This window comes from Acomys minous (genome assembly GCF_964271855.1).
Source record: "Acomys minous genome assembly, chromosome: 9".
Lineage (NCBI taxonomy): Eukaryota > Metazoa > Chordata > Mammalia > Rodentia > Muridae > Acomys > Acomys minous.
In genome coordinates this window covers 40,107,878-40,132,758 of record NC_140490.1, presented here as the reverse complement: position 1 = coordinate 40,132,758, position 24,881 = coordinate 40,107,878, and the positions used below count along the sequence as shown (strand labels likewise).

The window sequence follows — 24,881 nt, the reverse complement described above, 5'->3', positions numbered from 1 at the left end:
GGGACGCCCGGTCACGTGAGGCCGGGCGCCGGAAGCGGCTGAGCCTGCGCGGCCGGCGCCGGAAGCGTCGCACAGTCCTATATCCCCCTCATGGCGACAGTAGGGACCTGGGCGCGGCGCAGCGGTGACTGAGCTGCGAGTCTGGCGGGCGTGCGCCGAGCCACGTGCCCTCCCACCCTCGGGCTCTTCACCCTGATGCTGCACGGGTGCTGAGCCCGCCTGGGTCGGGACGATGGTGAAGTATTTCCTGGGCCAGAGCGTGCTCCGAAGTTCCTGGGACCAAGTGTTCGCTGCCTTCTGGCAACGGTACCCGAATCCCTACAGGTACGTGGCGGTGGGTAGAGCGAATCGCCCTCTTCTCTCCCTTTGGAGATCGGAGTGTAGGCCTGTCCTTGAGTGGTGGGGCCGTGCAAGACTGGACAGCGAATTTGACGTGGTGTATCTCTGGAATCGTGGCCACAGTTGTGGCACAAAGCCCTTATCAGCTGTAGGACCAGGCCAAGCCTCTAAGATACTCGAGGAAGACTGTCTAGATTGTGAATCACATTACGTTCTAGTTTTCTGTTTTGCACTCTGAAGGTGGAGAGACAGGAAGAGGCGGCAGCACGGGAGAGGTTCTTGGGGTTGGAAGTCCTGGCGATGGCCTGCTCACCTGCCCTTGGCGCTCTCTAGTGGTACACTTCCTGAGATTCAGAATCCAGGTTAGGGAGGAGGGAGCTGGAATTTGCCCGGGATAGGTTCAGTGTACTCTAATTCTGAACCCAGGTACAGATCGCTTTGTAAGATTGCAGGAAGCGCCGGGCGTGGTGGCGCACGCTTTTAATCCCAGCCTTCCGGAGGCAGAGGCAGGCGGATCGCTGTGAGTTCGAAGCCAGCCTGGTCTACAAAGTGAGTCCAGGGCAGCCAAGGCTACACAAAGAAACCCAGTCTGAACAAAACAAAACAAACAAACAAACAAAAAAGATGGCAGGAAACCATGACCTGGATAGAGGGTCTCAATGGGAACCCGTAGACATTTTGTCAGGAGCAGACTTGTGAAAATCACCTTTATTTTAACACCTCAGCAAACATGTCTTAACTGAAGACATAGTGCACCGCGAGGTGACTCCTGACCAGAAGCTTCTGTCCCGGAGACTCCTGACCAAGACCAACAGGATGCCACGTTGGGCAGAGCGACTGTTTCCTGCCAACGTTGCTCACTCGGTGTACATCCTGGAGGACTCTGTTGTGGACCCACAGAATCAGACCATGACCACCTTCACCTGGAACATCAACCATGCCCGGCTGATGGTGAGCCCTCCATTTGGTCCCTCAAAATAGCTGCTCTTCTGATCTCAGGCAAGGGAGTCGTGAACTTGTGTGGCCTAAGGCAGGTCTAGGACACCACCAATAGAGTTCGACCCCCGGGTCGTCCCCTTTTCCGTAGGTCGGCCTCTCTGGGCCTGTCCCTTTGCTCTCAGATAGTGGGCACCTTTTCCCACGGCCTGTTACAAGTGCTGTGCACAGAGTACTCGGTTGGTGTGTGGCACACATACATGTGTCCTTCAGAGGTGACGCTGGGGGAGAAAGGGAAGCGATGCCCTTCATCTGGGGAGTCCATCAAGCAAGAGGTGTCTGGGATGTGCTTCAGTTTCTGCGTGAGGCGTGGGGGGGGATGCATTATACACGCCATGGATCCTTTAGAAGGCCTGAAAACCCATGTTTGGGAATAACCCCACTATCTTTTTTTCTATGCGAATAACCTGCAAGTTTCTAGAAAAATTCTTTCTCAGCTTTTGTAGCCTTGAGAGATAGATTTTTGCATATTAAAAAAAAAAGGGTTCAGAAAACTGTGTCCCCCTTGGTCACGGAGTGAGTAGGCACCTTCTCCTGCCCAGCACAGCAGCTGAGGGCTCTGCCTGGTAGATAACCTACGCAAGGGTGCGTTTGTGACTACAGCAGTCGCCACGCACTTGGATAATGAAAACTGTGATTATTATCAGACTTTGTGTGTGTATAGAATATTAGGAAGCTCAGAGGAGAGGGCAGAAGGCAGACCAGACACCCCCACACGCCGGGCATGGAGGCCCACGCCTTTAATCCCAGCACTCGGGAGGCAGGGGCAGGCAGACCGCTTTGAGTTAGAGGCTAGCCTCGTCTACAAAGCGAGTCCAGGACAGCCAAGGCTACACAGAGAAACCCTAAATCCATGCCTAAACATGCCTAAATCCAGAGGCCCCAGGCAAAGCACAGGATCCGGTTGGAATGCCAGCTGATCCCAAGAGACGTCTACTGTCAAGGGCCAACAGAGAAGTTGCAGAAGCAGAACTGCTTGTCTGTGGGCCTGGGGTTACATAACAGGAAGAACTTTGTTTTCGTTGCCTCCCCCTTGTGACAAGGCGTGGGCTCGCCCAGTGTTGAGTGCAGGAATATGGTGCTAGCTTGGACAGCACAGTAGAGACAGGGTCTGAGTCTGTGCAAGTGAGAAAAGCAGAGGACCCTACTACAAGGTGCTCTACCTGACTTCCCACACAGGTGGTGGAGGAACGATGTGTTTACTGTGTGAACTCTGACAATAGCGGCTGGACCGAAATCCGTCGAGAAGCCTGGGTCTCCTCTAGCTTATTTGGTGTCTCCAGAGCTGTCCAGGTAAAAGAGGCTTCCGGGCCGGGCTGGGCCCTGGGTCACTGAGCAGCCCTCCCATCCTGTTCCTTCTCCTCCCAGGAATTTGGTCTTGCCCGGTTCAAAAGCAATGTGACCAAGACAATGAAGGGCTTTGAGTACATCTTGGCCAAGCTACAAGGTGAGAGCCCTGGACCCTGCTTTGGGGACTAGGGGACCCTCAGGACCAGTGGCTGGGGCAGCCCTCCCTTGGTCAGTGAGGCATCCTGATCTGGGCCTAAGACATGCGCATGGAACAGTGGGAAGGAGGGTGAGGAAACAGGACAGTGGCTCCATTCCTCAGAAGCCTGGCCCATAAACATGGCTGCCGTGGTTGACCAGGGATTGGGTGAGTCTTCTGGACATCCCCTGAAGCCAGACTCCTGTCATTTGTCACAGGTGAGCCCCCTTCCAAAACACTTGTTGAGACAGCCAAAGAGGCCAAAGAGAAAGCAAAGGAGACAGCACTGGCAGCTACGGAGAAGGCCAAGGACCTGGCCAACAAGGCCGCCACCAAGCAGCAGCAGCAGCAGCTGGTGTAACTTGCTTCCGCTCCCTTCTCCCCGGTGTGCTTGAATATTACAAACCAGAGGACCTGCAGCCCTCTCTGTTGTCTGAGTGGTGGGTCAGGGTGCTGGCCCGGTCAGCATCTGCGGGACACCCAAGCTCGGTATCCACTGGGCAGAGAGCTGCAGTGACTTGCCCAAGGTCACAAGCAGGTGGAAATACATGCTAGATTGTACGCTCCACAAGGGCAGGGCTCCTTGTTTTATTCTCTGGTGTGTCCCAAGTACCCCGAACAATATTTAGCACATAACAGGCACTCAATAAACACGATTTGATTGGCCCCAGTGCTGGAGTCAGATAGCTTTTGGTTTGGCTCTGAACCTCAGGCAAGTCCCACCACTGTGCCTGGGCAGCAGGAACACAGAGCAGCCTCCAGGCTCTATCAGATGAGCACACGCTGCCTAGCACAAGTCCATGTTTGGCAACTACTGATCTCACTTCCTCTTTCCCCCCACTTGTGGCTGGGACTTCATTTCGTCAGGCAAAACCATGGGATGGACGGGAACTTACGAAAGAGGATTTTTAATGAAAATACTGTGCAGTATATGTGGGGCTGAGGCCTGGGGCTTCGCCCAGGAACAAGAGGGCTACAGGCTTCCTGTCCCTGTGGGGGGCAGCAAAGTAGAGCCAAGTGCTACATCAAATGCCCTGGGGGGTGGGGGGGGTGGTCCAGGCTCAAGCTGTGCAGCAGAGTTCAGAGTCCTGTTCTCACACGAGGGCCTTAGAGTCTCTTCCAACAGGTGGTTCTAAGCAGACCTTGGTGGGGCCACTGCCTGGCTGGATCAGTCCAGAGAAAGTGAGCAGCCGGGCATCATAGCCAGGAGTCTGCAGTGTGCGAGTAGCTATGCTCCTGGCCAGTGTTGAAGCTCTGCAGGAGCTCCGTCTCAGTCCCAAACACCAGGCTTTCCACATCCACCTCCAGGTCCTCTGCAGGGGGAAGCCAGTGCGGGCTCAGCTGCACACATCCCCGCCCCCAGCCCTACCATGTCCCGTTCAGGGCATTCACTCACCTTGGTCTGAGTCAGAGCGCTCTGAGGACAGACCTGAAGAGTCCAGGCTGTCAACTCGCAGCCTGTCCCGCTCTCCAGCTCCTGGCAGCCCCTGGAGCTGCTCTAGCTGCAGCTGCAGGCTCTGCTGTTTGCTTCGGAGCTTCTCCTTGAGCTGCTGGGCCTGCTGCTCCTGCTCCTCCAGCTTCTGCGGAACCCACGGGGGCAGGGGCTTGGGTCAGCTGCCCAGGACCTGGCCTTTGTGTAGTCTCCCCGGGCACCCCAATCTCAAATGGCTTTAGGGCCTAACTACATAATATAATGGGGACTGGCGTCCTGACAGGCAAAACTGGCTAACAGATATGGCGATGCCCAGGTTTCAGCCCATCGCTGCACATGGTCACAGACGCAGCACCGTCTCATCTCAGTTTCTTTAAATAGTGGAAAGCCAAATTTTTCATGTCAAGTGTCACAAGTGCTGCCAACTGACTTAAGTCGATGGACTACAAACTGAAAGGCTACCAGCTCGCTGGGCAGAAGCCTACATCCAGATATCCGACAGAGAACGTTTGCCGGGGATGCAGCTCAGGTTAGATGCTGGCCTGGCAGTGAAAGGCCCTGGTTTGATCCTCTTCCCATACAAATAACTTGGTAAGATTTACTTATTCATGTGTTTTGTGTATAAGAGTGCTCGGTCTTCCAGAGAAGCCCTCCAGAGTGTAATATTTTTCTGCAACACATATCAGAAGAGGGAATCAAGATTCCATTACAGAGGGATGGGCGTGGTGGCGCACGCCTTTAATCCCAGCACTTGGGAGGCCGAGGCAGGCGGATCAATGTGAGTTCGAGGCCAGCCTGGTCTACAAAGTGAGTCCAGGACAGCCGAGGATACACAAAGAGACCCTGTCTCGAAAAATTAAAAAAAGAAAAAAGATTCCATTACAGATGGTTGTAAGCCACCATGTGGGTCCCGGCAATTGACCTCAGGACCTCTGGAAAAGCAACCAGTATTCTTAACCCCTGAGCCATCTCTCCAGCCCAGCCCACAAATAGTTTTGGTTTTCTTTTAAAACAAGAGGGGAAGAGTAAGGCAGAACATGCGAGACAGTGTGGAAGGACACATGTCCTCACCTAGACTAAGGTACAGGGCTGAGTTACCCCCAAGGCAGAGGGACCCTGGGAAGCGAGTCCAGCTTTTGTCTGTGGTAGGTAGGGAGAGAAGCCTAAAAAGGCTGTCATAGGACTGTGGAGCCCAGCAAAGCAAGGCCTGCATTAGGGAGAGGCTTGGGTATCATAGGAAGTGAGAAGCCCTGTCAGGAATCCCAGCTGGAGGTGGGCCTCAGTAGATGGGCAGGCAGAGCAGAAAGCAACATGGTGGAGAGGAAGCCCAGGAAAAAGCTGATGCCCAGGTGCCAGCCATCCCCTCTGGGAAGCATAATTCATCTACCTGAAAACGAGGCTCCACGGAAGAAACCAAAGCCTACATGACAACCAGAACAATGGCAGTGACAGCAGGCACTTATGTAACAGTGCAACTGTGCCCCACAGCCAGTCTACTTGCTGAGTGTCGGTGGTACCAGCTGTGGCCCTTGAATGGAGCCTGACAAAGGTACTTAATAAACGTTCGTTGGTAAACAGGGCAGGCATTATCAATCTTGAGTCTGCCTCTCATTCACTGTGCCTTCAGTGGGACTGTGCCTCTGTTTCCTTCCATCAGATAGGCCCAGAAGGCAGGAAAAATTCTCTTTTGTTTCCAAGGCAACTTCTACCACGTTCACATGGCTGGCACAGCCTGAGCCTTGGCATCTGCACACCCACTTGTGTCCACCAGGGGGCATGCAATTCCACCTAAGCAGCAGCAAGGCTGGCCTCTGCCTCCATAATACCAGCAGAACCCAAACTAGCAAGCCCTGAAGGATGGGAGGAAAGGGCAGGTACGAGGCCTCGACAGTCCACTGAATCACGTGGTTTATAACAGCATTTTGAACGGCAATATACTCCCTGCTGAGCCGGACAGGAAAACCCAAGGTCCCATATACTAACCACAACAAAAGGAACATTTGTAAGGCCTCGGAACATCCCTGCTGCTTGCTTTTCTCCCTGCTTGGTGAATTCAAAACTAAAAGCACAGGATTGTGTCATGTCACACAGGATGGGAGCAGTTGGCAACACTCCACAGACTCCGCACGGTCTCACAAGCACACTGGGGAACACAGACAACACCTTACCTGGATATGCATCCTGGCCCGGCGCAGCAGGCTCAGGGTGGTGTATCGGGTACAGTCAACCCCCAGGGGCATCTGCTGCCTCAGCTGCTCCAAGCACCGCTTCAGCTGGGCCCTCCTGCAGGGGAAGGGGTCTGGAGGGCAGTAACGGCCCCACTTCACCGGTCAAAGGGACGGCAAGGGGGGAGAGGTCTGAGAGAGTTGGTCCTTGGGTCGCCTACTCACCTGCGCTTCTCCAGCTGGTTGTGCACAGACCTGCCAATGCCAAGGGGGCTGAAGTCAGGGCCAGTGGGACTGTCCGCGTCCTCCGCTCCAGGCTACTGTGTAGCCCAAACCCCACTACAGATATATGTGCCAAGTAAGCCTTTTGTGAGGGCCAGGGCTCATGTAGGCCACCAAAACCCCAGGTGGTGGAGAGGTCTCCCCTGACAGCCAGGCTAGACCGGCTTCCCGGACGGATGTGACACTTGATCAAAAAACAAAACATTTAAAAGGAACAGCATATGCAAAAGGCACCTTAGGGGAGAGAGTTCAGGAGGCTGAGTGGACAGAGGACTCAACTGTATCAATACAGTTCCTGGCACAGCGGATACGTGTGTGTGTGTGTGTGTGTGTGTGTGTGTGTGTGTGTGTGTGTGTGTGTGTGTACGCTTGTTTGGAGAGAACGCAGATGAAGCAGGGTACCTGGCCCAGAAGACTAAACAAGGAAGTGAGAAGAGGGCTAGATGGGCCAGCTGAGGACCAGCATCTCTCCCCACACCGCCCCCTCCCTGCTCACCGCCCACTGTTCGGCGTGCCAGGAGCTTGCAGGGGTCCCTTCCTCCTCCTGTAGATGACTCCGGGCCTGTGGTGAGGACACAAGGACGCATAGCCATGCTCCGCCTCTGCCAGAGAGAGAACGCGGCCGGTCAGCCAGAACCCCTGGCGCGGCTTGGTCAAGGAAAGGCTTTTGGCGCCAGAACCCTTTCCCCAACCACTCCTTGCCCTGTCGCCCGCGAACTCCTGTGGATGTGCGGGAGGCAGCGCGCCAGTGCCCTCGACCCGTACTCCATCCAAGTTGGGAGCGCCAGGTCTGTTCTCACCTCTTTCGCGCCTCTCCAGGAACTCCGCTGCCTGCAAAAGGACCTGGATGTTGCTGGCCACCGGTTCCATGTCGGCGACAGCCGGCGGCGAGCGGACTGGGGATGCTGGCGCTGGCAGCCGCGGCCCCACTTTTGTTTCAATATAACTGACACAGTGCCACAAACACAGGGCCCACCCCACCCCCGGCCGCCCCGCCCCGGCTCCGCCCCTGGGAACCGCGACCGCCCCGCCCTGACCCGCCCGACCCGCCTCTTCCCGCCCAGTGTGACCCAGGCCGGCTCTGTGCGGTGATGACAAGAGCTCGGCCCGGCCGGACAGCCTGGACACCGGGCGCTGCGAACTGCCCACACTCCTGCGACCCGCAGCCGCGCGGGTCCCGGCAGGCGCGGGCCTGCGCTGCACGTGCGCGCGGGGCGCGACCACATCCTCGGGGCGGGCCATGAGCCTCCGAGACGGGGTTGGCTGGCGCGCGGCCCCGCCCTCTCCCGCCGGGAGGCCCCCGCTCAGGCGGGAAAAGCCGCAGGTTTCAAATTTGAAAACCCAGGCGAGGAGGGCGGGGGCGTGAGAAGAGGGACGGCGATGCGCACGCGCCTGTGGTGGGGCGCGGGCGCAGGATGAGGTACGGTCCGCCCCGCTTCTGCCCCTCGCGGGTCCTCAGCTTCCACCGCTGAGTCGAATGGCAATCTCTCCTTGGCTCTCCCGTCATTTGCAGGGAGGCTAATGTCGTGAGAACGTCGATAGGTAATAGCTTCCCAAGCCAGGGCATGAAGCACACCATCTGACCCTGGGTTCCGAAATGAGGGAATCCGGTTTCACTAAGTATGCAACTCGGGGACCCTGAAACAGCATTGTGGAGAGGTCAGAGCTAATTCCTATGTAGTGCCCAACAAGCAAGCAGCGGTCTCTTATTAGATCCCTTGCAACCTGAGGGCCATCGAGATCAAGACTTTGCTAGCCTTGGGGAGAAGGCTCTGGTAGCAATGCCACCAGGGGTAGCCACACCTATGAATCAGGAAGGGTGGGGCATTCTGAGAGTCCGCTGGAACAGAAAATGTTCTTAAGAAAAGATGCTCTAGGAAAACACAGGCACGCGCCAATCGGGCCCCTTCCAAAAAGGTTCTGACGGAGAAAACACCAATCGCTTAGCTAAGAATTGCTACTCTGTAACAGTTTGTAGACTGCCCAGACTCGGAACAGGTGCGTGGCCCCTAAGGCTCCGATCTAGATCAGTAATCAACCTCGCTGGGCTTGAGGATGAGTTCCCCTTGGAAGAGAGTGGGGAGGCTTGTCCAACGGCCTAGCTTCAAACTTGCCATGTAAGTCCTTCCCAAATGCTGGGGTTACAGGCCAGCGTTATGTAGCCGGTGAGTTCCTAATCTTGTTTCTCTAAGACACACGCACACAGCAGGCACAAACTTGATCATAGATCTGGTATGAGGGTGCCTTGGCCTCAGAGCAGGACCAAAGGTTTTCCAAGGCACGTTCCAGAAGAGGGAAGGCAGGGTAATGTAAATGAGGCAGGCACTAAAGAGGAACTGAGTGGCCACAACATTCTAGAAACGTCGTCCTAGGAGCTATGGGGAACGCCATGGCGGAAGGTTGGTAGAGGTCAGCCTGGCTTCAGGCATCCCATGAGTATGGGTCCAGGCCACTAGCCAGAGCAGACAAATGGAACACTTCCTAAGGAAAAGGCAAGTGTAGAGATGAGGCCGCTGTGAGAAAATGCTGCAGCAAGTCCTTTCCAGGCCCAACGGAAGGTTGGTCCAGTGCTGTAACTGACAGAGCCTCTGTCCCTAGGTCCTCTGGGTCCTGTGACATCTAGGGAATCCACAGTCCTGTCCACCACAGGAACTGGGGCAGGCCGCCTTAGCTTGTTGCAATTTGTCAGACACTTGTGTCCAAGATGGACGTGCGCCTCAAATCACCAAGGAAGGCAGTCTTCCATCTCACCCTACAGACACTGTCCCTGCCGGAGAACCCTGCACTGTCCTTTCTGCAGGCATGGGGTCCCGGCTCAGACGATGCCCTAATAAAGTCTGTGGTGGATCCAACAACCCTCAGGTCCAAGCTGGAGCTGTGCATGGCCCTCCTCTGCCTGATCAGGACACAGACCCTGCCTTTGCCCACTCCCTTCCTCTACCAGCTGTGCTCAAATGCCACTTCCTCCAGGAAGTCTCCAGACCTCCATCCTTCCATGCTCCCTCTAAAAATACCAACGGTCTTGTGTCTCTGGAGGTAGCAGATGAAAACAGTACTGAGAAAAGCAAGCATCGTGCTGGTGGGGCAACAGCATCCTACTCAGAGGCCACCTGAGAATATCACCCCAGGCTGTCAGGGTGGCACAGCACAGTGGCACCTTATATGGCTGCTTCTCCATTCCCCCACCCCCACCCTCTGAGACAGAGTTTCTCTGTGCAATATCCCCAGCTGTCCTGGGGACTTACTTTGTGGACCAAGCTGGCCTCGAAGACACAGAGATCTGCTTCTGAGTGCTGGGATTAAAGGCGTGAGCCACCAATGCCTGGCCAAGGATTACACTCTTATATAATTTCTTTAAACTTTTGTAAAAAATATTTATTTATTTATTTATTTATTTATTATTATGTATACAATGCTCTGGTTGCATGTACACCTGTAGATCAGAAGAGGGCATCAGATCACATTATAGATGGTTGTAACATTATGTGGTTGCTGGGAATTGAACTTGGGACCTCTGGAGGAGCAGTCAATGCCCTTAACCTCTGAGCTATCTCTCCAGCCCTCTTTTTTTGTTTGTTTTTTGTTTTTCAAGACAGAGTTTTACTGTGTAGCCTTGGCTGTCCTAGACTCCCTTTGTAGACCAGGCTGGCCTCAAACCCCCAGCATTCTGCCTGCCTTTGCCTCCTGAGTGCCGAGATTAAAGACATGTGCCACCATACCTTGCTCTCCAGTCCTCTTATATGGCTTCTTAGCTGTACCTCTTTCAAGTAGACTTTTTTTTTTTCATTTCTTGGAGACAGGGTTTTTCTATGTAACAGCCCTGGCTGTCCCGGACTCGCTTTGTAGACCATAGCAATCCACCTACCTCTTCCTCTGGAGTGCTGGGATTAAAGGCGTATGCACCACGCCCAGCACTCAAGTAGACTTTATTATTATTATTATTATTATTATTATTATTATTATTATTATTATTATTATTATATGTATGAGGGGTTTGCCTCCATGTATGTCTGTTTGTTTTCCCATTGCTGTGATAAAACATTCTGACCAAAACCAACTTGGGGAAGGTGAAAAGGATTTACTTCATATTATAGGTTATATTCCATTATTGAGGGAAGATGGGCAGAGGGCATGGAGGAACGCTGCTCACTGGCTTGCTCAGACACTGGCTTTCTTACACAGACATCCCAGACCCACCACAGTGGGCTGGACCCTCTGACAGGAATTTGCACTCAAGAAAGTGCCTCACAGCCATAACCACAGACCAATCTGATGGACTCACTAAATGCTAAGGAAAGTATCCCATGCTGAGGGACAGTGATGTCAGACAGGAAGGGATGAAAATGCTGGAAACGCTAAGTGTGGGATGAAACAGGGAAGAGATGTTGTTGGTTTTGTGGATGGAATTTCCAATTCACACATGCTAGGCAAGCAAGTGCTCTACCACTAAGTTCCACCCCCTGCTGCAGGAAACATTATTCTTGATATGTAAAGCTCTTGGTGTAACTCAGTGGGGTCAGCTCACTTGTAAGAACATGTGCAGTTCCAGGTCCAAGCCCCAGCTCATGCATGTGTGCATGCATGTGTGCATGTGCATACACACAAAGTCAAAGTGTAATAGTGTGACTTAGGAAGCATAACGTGTAGAAATGAAGTATGACACCACCGGGGAGAAAGGCTGTTAGGGAGCAAATGGAAAGGTATTTTCTGTGTTATATACCAATCGCACGCGTACACACACACACACACACACACACACACTGGCATATTAATTTAAGGAACACTGTGATAATCCAAAGGTACTTATTTCCTAAAGTAATAATTTAAAAGACCACTTGAGGGCTGGCAAGATGGCTTAGAGGTTAAGAGCACTATCTGCTCTTCCAAAGGTCCTGAGTTCAATTCCCAGCAACCACTTGGTGGCTCACAACCATCTATAATGAGATCTGGTGCCCTCTTCTGGCCTGAAGTCAGAATACTATATGAATAATAAATAAATCTTTTAAATAAATAAATAAATATAAAAGACCACTGGAGGGGGCCCAGAAGACGGAGCAGCAGTTAAGAGCTGATGCTCTTCCAGAATCTAATCTAGGTTGGGGTCCCAGCACCCACACGGTGGCCTACAACCAGCTGCATCTCTAGTTCCAAGGATTGTGACTTCCTCTTCTGGTTTCCAGGGCACCAGGCACACACATGGCACACAGACACACAGGGAGGCAAAACCTCATACTCGAAAAAATAATAATAATAAAAGTCTGCCTGGCAGAGGTGTAACTAAGCTTTGGCATCAGTTCTGTATGATTTAGGGGGAAATGGGAATGAAAAGTCCATGTGCCCAGCTCAGCATGATTACCTAAAAGACCAGCCAGTCTGCTGGGTGCAGAGATGCAAACACCAAAGATAGGCGGAGGGCCAGCTCCACGGAAATTTCCTGTTTCAAGCCAGAACAAACTAAAAAAATTTGATTGGGTTGTCTTTTTTTTATTATTTAATTTTAATTTACGTGCATTGGTGTGAGGGTGTTAGATATTGGAGTTACAGACAGTTGTGAGCTGCCATGTGGGTACTGGGAACTGAACCCAGGTCCTTTGGAAGAGCAGGCGGTGCTCTTAACCACTGAGCCATCTCTCCAGCCCCTGATTGGGTTGTCTTATTACTGTAGGTTTTTTGTTTTGTTTTGAGACAGGATCTCCTCTGTGTACCCCCAGCTGTCCTGGAACAGCCTGGCCTCAAACTCACAGAGATCCACCTGCCTCTGCCTCCCAAGTGCTGGAATTAAAGGCATGTGCCACCGTTTGGGTGCTGTAGTTTTTAGGCATTTCTGCATTATGTGTTTGAGGGCTTTGCCTGCATGTATGTATGTGCACCACACCACTTTCGTGTCTGATGCCTGCAGAGGTCAGGAGAGGGGGTCGAATCTCCTGAATCTGGAGTGTCACATAGTTGTGAGCCACCATGTGGGTGCTAGGAGCTGAACCCAGGTTCTTTGCAAAAGCAGTTAAAAAGCTCTTGACCGCTGAGCTGTCGCTGCAGCCCCAGACCACAGGGTTTTCCCATCCCCCAGCCCCTGACTACTGATCAAGTTCAAGTGTTCCCAAAGACACATGCTCAGGGCCTACCTCCTAGTGACAGATGCTGCTGTCTTTGGAAATGGGGCCTGTGCAGAATTAAAGTATGGTAGCATGGTTGAAAACGATTAGTGCCTTCATCAAAACAGGAACTCTGCAGACAAACACTTCAGCAGGAAGGTGGCCACGTGACCGTGGAGCCAGAGTCTGCAGCAGTGTGTGTGCAAGCCAAGGAACTGCAAAGACTGCCAAGAATCAGCAGCCGAGAAAGGAAAGTTATTCTCCAGATAAAGAGGGGTGTGGGCGTGCCTCCCAGCCTCCAGGGTGGGGGTGGGGTTCCGTTGTGTGGGCCAAGCCTGGGGAGCTTTGTTACTGCAATCCTGAGCAAATGCAAGCAATGGCTTTCTTTCTTTTCTTTTCTTTTTTGTTTTGTTTTTTGTTGTTGTTGTTTGGTTTGGTTTGCTTTTTGTTTGTCGAGACAGGGTTCCTCTGTGTAGCCTTGGCTGTCTTGGACTCACTTTGTAGATCAGGCTGTCCTCAAACTCACAGTGAACCGCCTTGCCTCTGCCTCCCAAGTGCTGGGAGTAAAGGCGTGCACCGCCACGCCCGGCTCGCAAGCAATTTCTAACACATTTATTTCATTTGATCTTCCCACGAGCCAATGAGCTCCATAGTGAAAACCATTTTTGCCCTTGTTTTAAAAAGTGTGTGTGAGCCAGGTGGCAGATGCCTTTAATCGCACCACTCGGGAGGCAATGGCAGGTAGATCTCTGTGAGTTCAAGGCCAGCCTGCTCTACAGGGTAAGTTCCAGGACAACCAAGGATACACAGAGAAACCCTATCTCAAACCCCCCACAAAAAGGTAGGTGCGTAAGTGCGTAAGTGCGTGCGCGTGTGCGTGCGCGCGCGCGTGTGTGTGTACACACAGACATGTGGGTGCACTGCCACTTATGGAGGCCAAAAGACAACTTTTGGGGTGACTCCCCTCCTCCCACATGTGTGAAAGGGGCACGGCAGAAAAGGAAAGTGAAAATGGGCTTCCTGTTGTTCCGGGGAGACATTTCAAGGGCCTGGGGTTGGCTGTGTAACAAGGCGAACATCAGGAAGGGGAGAACACAGGAGCCCCGTCAAGCAGGCGCCCTCCGTTTAGCGGCCTCCTGGCCCTAGGTTCCTTCCATTCCAAAGGGCTAAAGTTGCTTTCAGGGCTCAGTCTTCAGGTGTTAGTGTGCCGGGTAGGGAGCTCGGTGACCCCTAGGTGACCAGCAGCACACAGGTACAGTTCTCTGCGCCTCTCATCTGGAACTTGACTCAAGGTCAGATCTCTGGCTAAAAAAAACGATGCAAAAGGAATCGGAAGTGGCCATGGCTCACCCAGTACACTGAAGGCCCCTTCTGAGCAAGGGGACCCTCCCAGCCTCCACCATGGAAACCCCGCCTCCGCTAGGCGTGAGAAGGGAAGGGATCAGGCCCTGGCTGACCCGGGATGTCTCAAGCTGGACAGCAGTCTCCAGAACCAGGATATGCTGAGGCTACCAGTTAGCGCCAAGCTAGAAAGGAGCAAACTGGCCGGGCGTGGTGGCGCACGCCTTTAATCCCAGCACTCGGGAGGCAGAGGCAGGCGGATCGCTGTGAGTTCGAGGCCAGCCTGGTCTACAAAGTGAGTCTAGGACAGCCAAGGCTACACAGAGAGACCCTGTCTCGAAAAATCAAAAAAAAAAAAAAAAGAAAGGAGCAAACTGGACCCTTCCTCCTTCCCCTCCCTCCCCCCGCGACTGACCAATCATCTTCCTGGGCAGGAAGAGTGGCAGAGGGTCTGTGGGGAAGGTCATTCTGCTCAATAGCTTTCTCACCCTGCAGCCAGCCCTTGGGCCCACGACCTGTGTGGAGCGTGGGCACCTGGGGGCACGCGGTGTGAGAAGAGGAAGCTTGCTGCTTAGCTCTCTTTTTCTTGAGCTGTTCTAGAATGTACGGAAAGCCTGAGGTAGTCTGGGAGTTTTCTGGTGTAGAGAGGGGAAAGTGACTCCTAACTTGCTTTGAGTTTGAGGCGGGGCCTGGCCAAAGTTCAAGTGGAGCCGTGGAAGGTCTGCACGAGAGTGGCGCCCACAGGTTCGTCTGTTTGAATGCCTGTTTCTCAGCTGGCAACTGTTTAGGAAAGATTAGGAGGCGTGGCCTTGGAGGAGGTTTGCCTTTGGGGGTGAGCTTTGAGGTTTCAGACTCTCAGCCCTCCTCAGCTTACTCTGCCTCCTGCTTGTGGATCAAGATCGGAGCTCTGAGCGGCTGCTCCAGCGCCCTGCCCGCCCGCCGCCATGCTCCCTGCCATGATGGTCCTGGACTCTGGCCCTCTAAACTGTAAGCCCCAGATAAATGCTCTTTTTTCTTTTCTTTGTGAGACAGGGTCTCACCACAGCACTGGGCTGGCCTCGAATTCACTATGTAGTCTAGGTTAGCCTTGAGCCTACAGAGAGATCTTCCTGCCTCTGCCTCCCGAGTGCTGATTAAAGCTGTGCACTACCATGCCCGGCAGTACCTTTTCTACTAGAAGTTGCCTTGGTCGTGATGTCTTATCACAGTAGGAAGGTAGCCAAGATGAGCAGTTCCAGTGAGCTTAGGGGGGAGGGTCTGACTCTGTAGGAAGGCTTCCTTGTGTGTAGCACCCTGACAGGCTTTGCAGGCTGGTCTGGAACCCACTTGGCTGCTGGAGGTTTGTTCCTGCTCTTCCTTGTCACTCTCAGGAACATCTGTGGATGTTCTGCCTCAAGGCATTGTCACTTTACTTGCCCTTGGGGCAGACAGGGTTTCCTTTGGCTGGCTTGTCTGGAGAACGCACGCAGACACACGCCTTTTCCAACATAGGCTTCCGCCGTGTTTGTGGTGTATGTGCAAATGTCTCTGCTGGCCCTGCAAACACACTGGGCTCTGATGAGGGAGAGGAAAGAAGACACCATGAGTGTTTACTGTGGACTCAGAATGGAGGTTTTGCTTAGTCTTGGGGTGCTGCAACAGTTAGTCCCTGAGAAAGTAGGGACCCTCTGGCTCTGTCAGTTTCCTACATTTACTGCGTAGTTTTGTTTGTAAGGCAGAATCACACTATGTAACCATGGCTGGCCCGGAATGTAAAGAAACCCGTCTGCCTCTGCCCTCTACCCTCTACCCTCTGCCTCTGCATGAACTACCACACCTGGTCCACCTTCTAGCTTCTATAGGAAACTTGTGCTTTCCCAGCCCTGTGCCTCTAACACAGCGGTTCTCAGCCTTCCTAAGCCTTTAACTCAGCTCCTCATGCTGTGGTGACCCCCAACCATAGTTATTTTCACTGCTACTTCACAACTGTCATCTTGCTACTGTTATGACTCATAATGTAAATATCTGTGTTTTCAGATGGTCTGAGGTGACCCCTATGGGGAGGGTCATTTAGCCTCCCTGCCAAAGGAGTCACCAGCCGCAGACTGAGGACTGCTGTCCTCACATGAAGCTGCCTACGGCTAGGAATCGCACGTCAGTTGCGGTAGCCCAGGGCCAGGTGTAGAAGGTTTCAGCCGGTAAAAGCTACAGGCAAAAGAGGAGCAGCCTGTTAAGGTGGGAGGCCAGAGTTAGGGGCTCCCTTGGGAAGGAGGCTGGACGGTGGGGGGGGCGCTACATGTTCTTGCCACCTTTTTCTGCCACCTTTTTCTCTTTCTCGCTCCTTGCCAGCTCTCTTTGCTCCTGCCCCGCCCCGCCCTGGGCATCCCTAGTTTTGCTTCTCCCTCTAGTTTCTGTGACACGTGAACTCGGTGAATTATGGGCACATGTGGCAAATTACCCCCCTGCGCACCTAACACCCTGGCTTGCAGGCAGTGGAGTTGAGGGGGGAAGGGTCAGAGGGGAGGACACTTACCGTTTACTCCAAAGTGGGGTTTGCTTTGTTTTTGTTTTTGTTTTTGAATGTTGGATCCTGGAAGGTAAGGAATTCAATTTAGGCCACGGAGTGTTAAAGAACCACATGGGGTAAATATCCCACACAGGCTCGCCCCTGCTTCATGGTCACTACAGAGGAAGCAGAGTACAGGTGCCCATGCGCATGTTGGTAAAAAAAAAAAAAAGCTGGAAGATGTCCAGTATGCCTTTTTTAAAGTCTTATTATAAGCTGGGCGGTGGTAGCGCACGCCTTTAATCCCAGCACTCAGGAGGCAGAGGCAGGTGGATCGCTGTGAGTTCAAGGCCAGCTTGGTCTACAAAGTGAGTCCAGGACTGTCAAGGCTACATAGAGAAACCCTGTCTCGAAAAAAAAAAATGGGGGCTGGAGAGATGGCTCAGAGGTTAAAAGCACTGTCTGCTTTTCCAAAGGTCCTGAGTTCAATTCCCAGCAACCACATGGTGGCTCACAACAATCTATAATGTGATCTAGTGCCCTCTTCTGGTGAGCCGGTGTACATGCAGGCAGAGCACTGTATATATAATAAATAAATAAATACTGTTTTAAAAAAATGTGTATGGTGTTTTGCCTACATGCATGCCCATGTACCATGTGCATACCTGGTGCTCAAGGAGGCCGCAGAGGGTGTTGAGTCCCTTGGAACTGGAGTTACAGGTGGTGTGAGTTACCATGTGGGTGCTGGCCCAGCTCTCCAGCCCCAGCCCTGTACGTCGTCTTTTGTGTGACACTTGTGTAGTCATCAGCACAGCCTAGTCTGTGCTTAAACACTGAGATCTTTGGGGTCATTTTCTGCACATGGATCCAGCCTAAATATAAACCAGAGACCAACAACAACAAAGTGGCCTTTAGTGAGAAACATCAGACTGTGCAGCTTCTTAATGAGTAACAGACAGGGCCAAGCAGCTCCACGCGTGAGCTGGTCCTCCTGTGGGGAAGGGTTTCCTGCTGCGTGGAGCTCCATCGGCTGCTACAGGCTCCTGTGTTTCTTAAGCACTTCACGGTTTTTGCCAAGTGTTGTCACTGAGGAGGCACTTTCAGAGCAGCTCCCAGAAGCAAGGGAGGGGCCAACTGGATGTGGGAGGAGCCACCCACGACTCTAAAGGTAGGAGGGCAAGAAAGGGTTAAGTGCTGAGACCTTGACATTAGAAGTTCTGAGCAGCTGGGGTGTTCACTTAGGTTCTCACCCTCCATGGGGGTGGGGGTGGCATCTGCCTATCCTGTCCCCAGTGCTAGTGACCAACTCAAGACAACACCCTGTGACATGCCCCGCCTGGTTGCTATGGCTTTTCCAGAAGTCAGAGAATATTGGTTTCCTAGTGACAGGACAGCGTGTGGTTACAGATGGGACAAACTGGTTCCAAGATTACTCCTCCAGTCATCACTCAGCTGCCTTCTCAAAGACAGCAAATCAGGCCCTTTTTTTTTTGTTTTTTTTTTTTTGTTTTTGAAGACAGGGTTTCTCTGTGTAGCCTTGGCTGTCCTAGACTTGCTTTGTAGACCAGGCTGGCCTTGAACTCACAGCGATCCACCTACCTCTGCCTCCCAAGTGTTGGGATTACAGGTGTGCACCACCACACCCAGCTGCCCCTGGTGTCCCCAAAAAACTGCTGGAACCAATATCCCCTGGGATGTTTCCCTTGAAGATGATGATGGGGGAATTCAGACCCACCTGTGTTCACAGCCATCTCATTAAAGGAGCCTAAAGAAAAACAGGGTATTGGGCTTTTCAAACTGTCTGCTTCCATTTGCAGACACACACAAACTTGATTGTGGGTACAGGCTTCCAAGTAGTCAGTCACCCCAAGTCTAGGCAGGGAAGGTCTCTAGGGAGACACAGTAAAGCCAGACACGTCCATCAACTTTGTCCCCCTTGATTGTGGGTGCTTGCTGCCAGGCACTTCTGACACGAAATTTAAAGACTCAAAGGGAAGCTGGTCAGTCCCTATTGTCACTCATGAAGTGACTCATCTGTGCAACTCTATGCTGGAGGAAGACAGACAGGAGCTTTGGGTCCAGCCAACTGTCAGTGAGGAGTGAGTCTCCCGTGCAGTGTAAACCATTGCTTCCGTTTTGCTGAGGAACAACCGCTTGTGTGTAGCATGAGTTGTCCTGTCTTGTCAGTCACTGAGAAGCTGGCTCTGAAGATAGGGTTTGGCTCTCCCACTTCAAACCCAAGCATCTTTGTCTCAAAATGTCCTCCAAAGCCCCTACCTGAGCCGGGCTGGCCCTGACTCTGTAACAGGGAGGACAGAAAACAAAACAGCCAAGGAGTAAAGGAAACTATGATACAGTATAAAGCTTCGTTGTGGCAGCTCTCTCTGTGTGTGCTGCATAAAGAGTGTTGTGTATTTTCTATAAGGTGTTTACCTGGGAACTTGCCAAGCCCCTAGATTAAGTATGTGTACGTGTAGTATTTATTATGTATGCAGTTTGGGTTCAACTTTGTTTGTTGTAAGGGTTTGTTACACTGCACTTCCGAGACAAAAATCTCATAACAATGGCTGTGACAGACAGCATACAAAGACCATCACAACTAGGTTTGTTTTGTTTGTTTTGAGAGAGGGTTTCTCTGTGTGGCCCTGGCGGGCTTGGAACTCACAGAGATCTGCCTGCCTCTGCCTCCTGGGATTAAAGGCGTGCGCCACCATCTCCTCCTGGCACAGTTCAGCTTGCTGATGGTTGATTTGTTGATGTTATTTTGTCTCATAATATGGTTGGATGTTTTTCCAGAATAGAAACAAAAGCTGAAAAGCTTGAGAAAGTTTTATAAGTTCTGTAAAATGTCCAAGTTTGATATATTGGTCTCAAAATTCTGCTTAAGTCAGTGGAGTTTCTGGTCTACTCTAACTACAAAGACCGACTTAAAGAACAAGTGCCTAATCAAAGTTGAAGTGTTTGCTTCTCACCCAAGCTTTAGCTAAATATCACAAGGTAGTTCAAAGAACAGGCTGGTGTAACTGCCCTTCTGGACCTTGAATAACCATTTTTTTTTTCAAGACAGGGTTTCTCTGTGTAGCCTTGACTGTCCTGGACTCGCTTTGTAGATCAGGCCGGCCTTGAACTCACAGCAATCTACCTGCCTCTGCCTCCCAAGTGCTGGGATTAAAGGCATGCGCCACTACCACCTGGCGAGTAACCATTTTTGCAGGCTGTACTGATGGGCTCAGAGAGACCAAAAGACAGGATATTTTTCCTCCTTGCTTGCTAAGGTCAACTAGATCCCAGAGTACTGTGAGGCATCTCTCAGTGTTTTTAAGTGTGGAAAGTCACCCGTTATCTGGTTCTGGGAGGTCATGGAGACCCCACATAGTGAGAACTCTAACCAAGGTCCAATCTACAAAGAGGAGGGTCACATTTCCAACCCGAGCCATGTTCAAGAAGGCCTTTGGCAGCCAAGCGGTGATGGCGCACACCTTTAACCCCAGCACTCGGGAGGGAGGCTGAGGCAGGCAGGTCTCTGTGAATTTGAAGCCAGCCTGTTCTACAGAGCAAGTTCTGGGACAATTATGGCTATGCAGAGCAACCCTGTCTCAAAAAAACAAAATGAAGAAGGCCTTTGGCTCATCTTCACCCAGATGACTTGTTAAAAGGAAGGGATCAGAGGTTCTTCTCGAGCCCAGGTGACTTCTAAGGACAAGATCCTCAATGGCCTGGACAGTTTTAAGTGGTGATTTTGGACACTTACATCATCTTAAACACCCAGCACCCAAGACAGAAAGGATTGGTGGTTGTCTACAGGATCACACTCCTGGATATTTAACTTAAATCCAGGAGATGCTGTTTGCACAACTGCTTCTGACTAAGTTGGTAAGAGTGTAGGAGCCGGGCGTGGTGGTGCTCAGCTTTAATCCCAGCACTCGGGAGGCAGAGGCAGGCGGATCTCTGTGAGTTCGAGGCCAGCCTGGTCTACAAAGAGAATCCAGGACAGTCAGAGCTGTTACACAGAGAAATCCTGTCTTGAAAAACAAAAAAGAAAAATGTAGGACCTTGTGAGCTTTGCTCAATTCAACACTACAGTGCCAGCCTACCAGCCTACAGCCAAAAATGGCAGGCTCACTTTGGCTGTGGTTAGCTTTCCTTCTCTCCTCCTAAGGATGTCGTGTGGTAGGGTCTTCACACTGATTACAGCCATTCCAGCAGTCTGGCAGTGCCTGAAAGCACATCCTGGATTGTCACTAGAAATCAGTGTTGGAGGCCAAAATTGCCTTTCTCAGGAGACTGAAAGAAGGTATCCAACTGGTAAGGCTAGACAGATCATGACTGGACTTGGTCCAGGACCTTGTGGAAAAGGTCTTGTTTGTTTGGTTTGTTTTTTGTTTTTTGTATTTTTGAGACACGGCTCTCTTGTAGCCTTGGCTGTCTTGGGACTCACTTTGTAGACCAGGCTGGCCTTGAACTCAGCGATCTGCCAGCTGGAAGGAGGTCTCTTGATAAAAAGCCCAACTATGACCATCTCTGACACATTCGGTGATGATACTGTAGGGAGAAAGGTACAAGCTGAGCTCTGAGGGAGCCTCAGACTTCTTCCAAAGACAGCCATTTCAGCCCTGTATAAGCAGCACCCCTTAGTGTCCGCCGACTGGAGCTTGTTCTGCCGATTGCTGTGTTTGGAACGTTTCTGAGTAGTCACTCTGTGCTGGACTACTGCTGCAGTGGCCTTTAGCATTCTCCTCTCCACCCTATCAGCCCCTCCACTCCCACAGATATATACTGCCTGTCACATTGTACCCCAGGCCTGTGAACCAGCCTGAGAATGCTAAGTCAAAAGCATCCCCTCTCTTGGACTGACACCCCTAGACTCCACCCCTGCTAGCAGGAAGCAGCTAGGGTGGTCATTACCAAGAGAGACAGGCGCACTTTCATTATATGGCTAAATGTATTTTCTCCCTCTCTAGGAGCTGTCCAGCAAAGACCTCACAGGACACCTGTGATGTGGCTTCATATTCTTGGGAGACACTGTGAGAAATGGCCAAGGAGATGCTGGGATAGGCACCTAAACTGGACAATGGGGTCTGGGGAGGACCCAGGAGCCCCATGGAATACCAAAGCCAGAGTCACCCATCCTAAGGGGTAAAGCTGTTTGTGCCTTCTCACTTTCTCTGACGCCTGGTCTTCAGTCTCCCCTGATGTTCAAATTCATGTGTGCTGGGCGAGATTCTTCATTTCTCTCTCTCTCTCTCTCTCTCTCTCTCTCTCTCTCTCTCTCTCTCTCTCTCTCTCTCTCTCTCACACACACACACACACACACACACACACACACACACTTGGGTCAGGAGGTTTGCCTAAGAAGTGCCTTTAGCTGAGCTGTTTGTGTACCAGGGTGGGCAGGGGACAGAGGCTGGGCTGTTTGGCTGTCCTGGACTCACTTTGTAGACCAGGCTGGCCTCGAACTCACAGCAATCCACCTGCCTCTGCCTCCCGCGTGCTGGGATTAAAGGCATGCACCACCACTGCCCAACTGCTGGGCTGTTTTCAGCTTAAGTAACAGAGCACACAACTCACACTGGTTTGAACAAATAGGGATTTATTTCTTTCACGCGCACCCCCCCCCCACACACACACACAGCTGTTGACAGTCTAAGGCTTGGGCCAGCTTCAGGCCTGACCTTGAGGCCCCCTAGCTACCAGGTGTGTGCTCACTCTAGCCCTCAGTCACACTCAGGGTCCTACCACATTCTAGGCAGGAAGATGAGAGGCCCCTCCACAGCTGCCATGCCCCAGCTCTCCTGAGCCACAGGTGTCACATGACCTCCCTTGCTGGAAGGAAGCTGGGAAGAGAAGCATCCAGAGTGAGTGTCTGGGAAGCAGCCGTGGGTGCTGGAGGATGAGTCAGGAAGGCTCTGCCACAACTGGGCGGAGACGGCAGGGACGATGACGTCAGCCCCGCGCAAGCTCCACTTCAAGAAAGTGCAAAAATTTAAAGGTAAAAAAAGTTAAAAAGCCTTTAGGAAAATCATCTTTGGAAAAGATTAATAAATGCCACTTAAATGTAGACCGCACATCAAGTGACGCACATCAGGAAGCCTAGTGTGTGGGAAGGAACCTCTGCAAAGCGTGTAACCAGAAGACTGAAAATCAGAATTTAACATCAAATCAGCAAGAGGAAAGGGGTCGGCACTGCAGCCATCGGAGGATGACGTCATCAGTAAGTGGGGACCCTCAGCCTGACGCAGAGGCACATACTGCAGAGCAACATAGCCAAGCTGAACTGACGCCAGGTGCTGAGGAGTGGGTGGGAGGAAAAAACACTCTTCGTCAGAAAGCAACGTGGCCCTGGCTAGCAAAACTGAAAATGTGTAAGAGCTACCGGCTCACACCTCTCTCACAATGCCCGGATCACAGTTCAAGAACATTTGAAGCAGCCCCATGATGTCTAAGCAACACCAAAAGTCTCCTCATAGTCCTGGGTAGGGTACTGAAGTGCAGCCACAGCCGCCAGCATCAACCAGCATCCTGGGTTACACCGCATCCCGAGGAACATTAGCAGGGCTGGATTTCAAGAGCTGAGGAAAAAACACCCAAATACTACGTAAGAGCTTTTAAAAACACAAAACAAACTTTCAAATACAACACAATTTAAAGAAAAATTTAACACCTGTCATCTTGCAGGCAGTGGACAGTGGAGCCCACATGTGTTGGCAGGCTTGCCTCTCCACACTGCACAGCAGATACAAGGGTTTACATTTATGCTTAAATGTCATATGATGAAGTAACTCAGCTTTTAGGACATATGCCAAACTAATTGTGGAAACATATTCCTGTGTGAAAATACAGACAGCTCTGGGTATGAACTTCGAAACAGCTTTTCACAAGTACAGCGAGGCTATGCAGTGATGCATGCAGAGTCCACCTGGAAGGTGACAGACCTGCAAGAGCACTTCAAATGCTGGCACCCAAGTCTGGGACTCATCACAGACCCCTGCCCTGTCCTACACAAGACTTACTAGGCCAGATGTGGGGAAAGCAGGGTTTTTTGTTTTTCTTTTTCCAGAGCTGAGGACCAAACCCAGGACCTTGCGCTTGCTAGGCAAGCACTCTACCACTGAGCTAAATCCCCCAACCCTTGTTTTTGTTTTTAATGTGTGTGTGGAGACCAGAGGACAGCTTTGGGTGTGATCTTCAGGAAGGTCATGTGCCTCTTTTGGCATAGGGCCCCCTTTGGCATGGAAGTCACCAACTGGACCAGTAAGCCCGAGGCCATCAGCCTCCAATGCTGTGGTGTACCACGTGCCATCCCACCCAGCAATTCTCTACACCGTTGGTGATCAGACTCAAGCTTGCAAAGCAAGAGTTTTATTGACTTAGTCATCTCCCAACTCTGCAACAGGTGTTGTCAAGGTAAGCTTTTTTTCTTTTTTGGTTTTCAGAGACAGGGTTTCTCTGTGTAGCCCTGGCTATCCTGGATTTGCTTTGTAGACTAGGCTGGCCTCGAACTCAGAGAGATCCACCTGCCTCTTCCCCAGTGCTGGGATTACAGGCGTGTAGCACTAGGCCCGGCCAGGGTTTCAGGGAATGCCAAGTTAGAACCAAGAACTAAAGATCAATACAGAAAGTGGGATGCTTCTTGACAGGCCAGGCTACAGGCATTAGCCATCCTGTCAGCACACCACTGCTTGGACAGCCCCCTGGCACCCAGGTCAAACCTACTGCTTCTCCAATCCCCACATGGTAGGTGTCACAGAATAAACAAGCTCTAACAAACCTAAGCTACTTCAGTTGGAAGGAGGGCGGTTCCTCTAAGGCACTGTGACAGGCCCATAAACCTGGGAAGAAGCTGGGGCTGGCGGCTGCGCAGTGCTCGACCTCAGGACGGTTAGCCATGGGCAGTTTCTGACAAAGACAGATGGCTCCTAGCAGCTCAGTGAACAACTAAGTGAGAGTGAAGACGGTGCTAGGAAAAGCCGGCATTCGCTCCATGGGCTTTGGTCACTACCTGCAGCAACAGTGACCTTAGAAGCCATGCTGCAGCCTTGGTAAAGTCCCCAAGGTGGGACAGGGTAGTGACCAGAGCCTGACTGGAGGGAACACAATCCTCCATGGTGTGAGATTTGGATGGCAACAGATCAGAACCTGGGTGAGGCCTGGGAGCAGTGGTGCTAACGCTTGCTTTCCCCTCCGGCCCTGGCTTTGCTCCGTCAGCACTGCCGACCCCACCTCTGTCCAGATCATCTGTCTGAGAGTTCTGTCACTGTACCTC

At 51.9% G+C, this 24,881-nt stretch overlaps 2 protein-coding genes and 1 pseudogene across 3 annotated transcripts in view; 1 reads left to right on the top strand and 2 right to left on the bottom strand.

The window, feature by feature from the left end:
• The window catches only part of LOC311605065 (small ribosomal subunit protein uS2-like), a 986,626-nt pseudogene that overhangs the window by 857,873 nt on the left and 103,872 nt on the right, over positions 1–24,881 (bottom strand). The gene's annotated exons all lie outside the window — the stretch shown is intronic.
• Positions 79–3,492, top strand: PRELID1 (PRELI domain containing 1). Its single transcript, XM_084795835.1, has 5 exons — positions 79–324; positions 1,065–1,290; positions 2,515–2,628; positions 2,704–2,782; positions 3,040–3,492. The coding sequence occupies exons 1-5, from the start codon at positions 233–235 to the stop codon at positions 3,180–3,182; spliced, it is 654 nt and encodes a 217-aa protein (XP_084651961.1). The 5' UTR covers positions 79–232; the 3' UTR covers positions 3,183–3,492.
• On the bottom strand, positions 3,714–7,694 carry MXD3 (MAX dimerization protein 3). The gene is made up of 6 exons (XM_084795836.1): positions 7,501–7,694; positions 7,197–7,302; positions 6,644–6,673; positions 6,422–6,536; positions 4,218–4,401; positions 3,714–4,134 (listed from the first exon to the last, which is right to left on the bottom strand). Exons 1-6 carry the CDS (start codon positions 7,568–7,570, stop codon positions 4,019–4,021), a joined length of 621 nt encoding a protein of 206 aa, XP_084651962.1. The 5' UTR covers positions 7,571–7,694; the 3' UTR covers positions 3,714–4,018.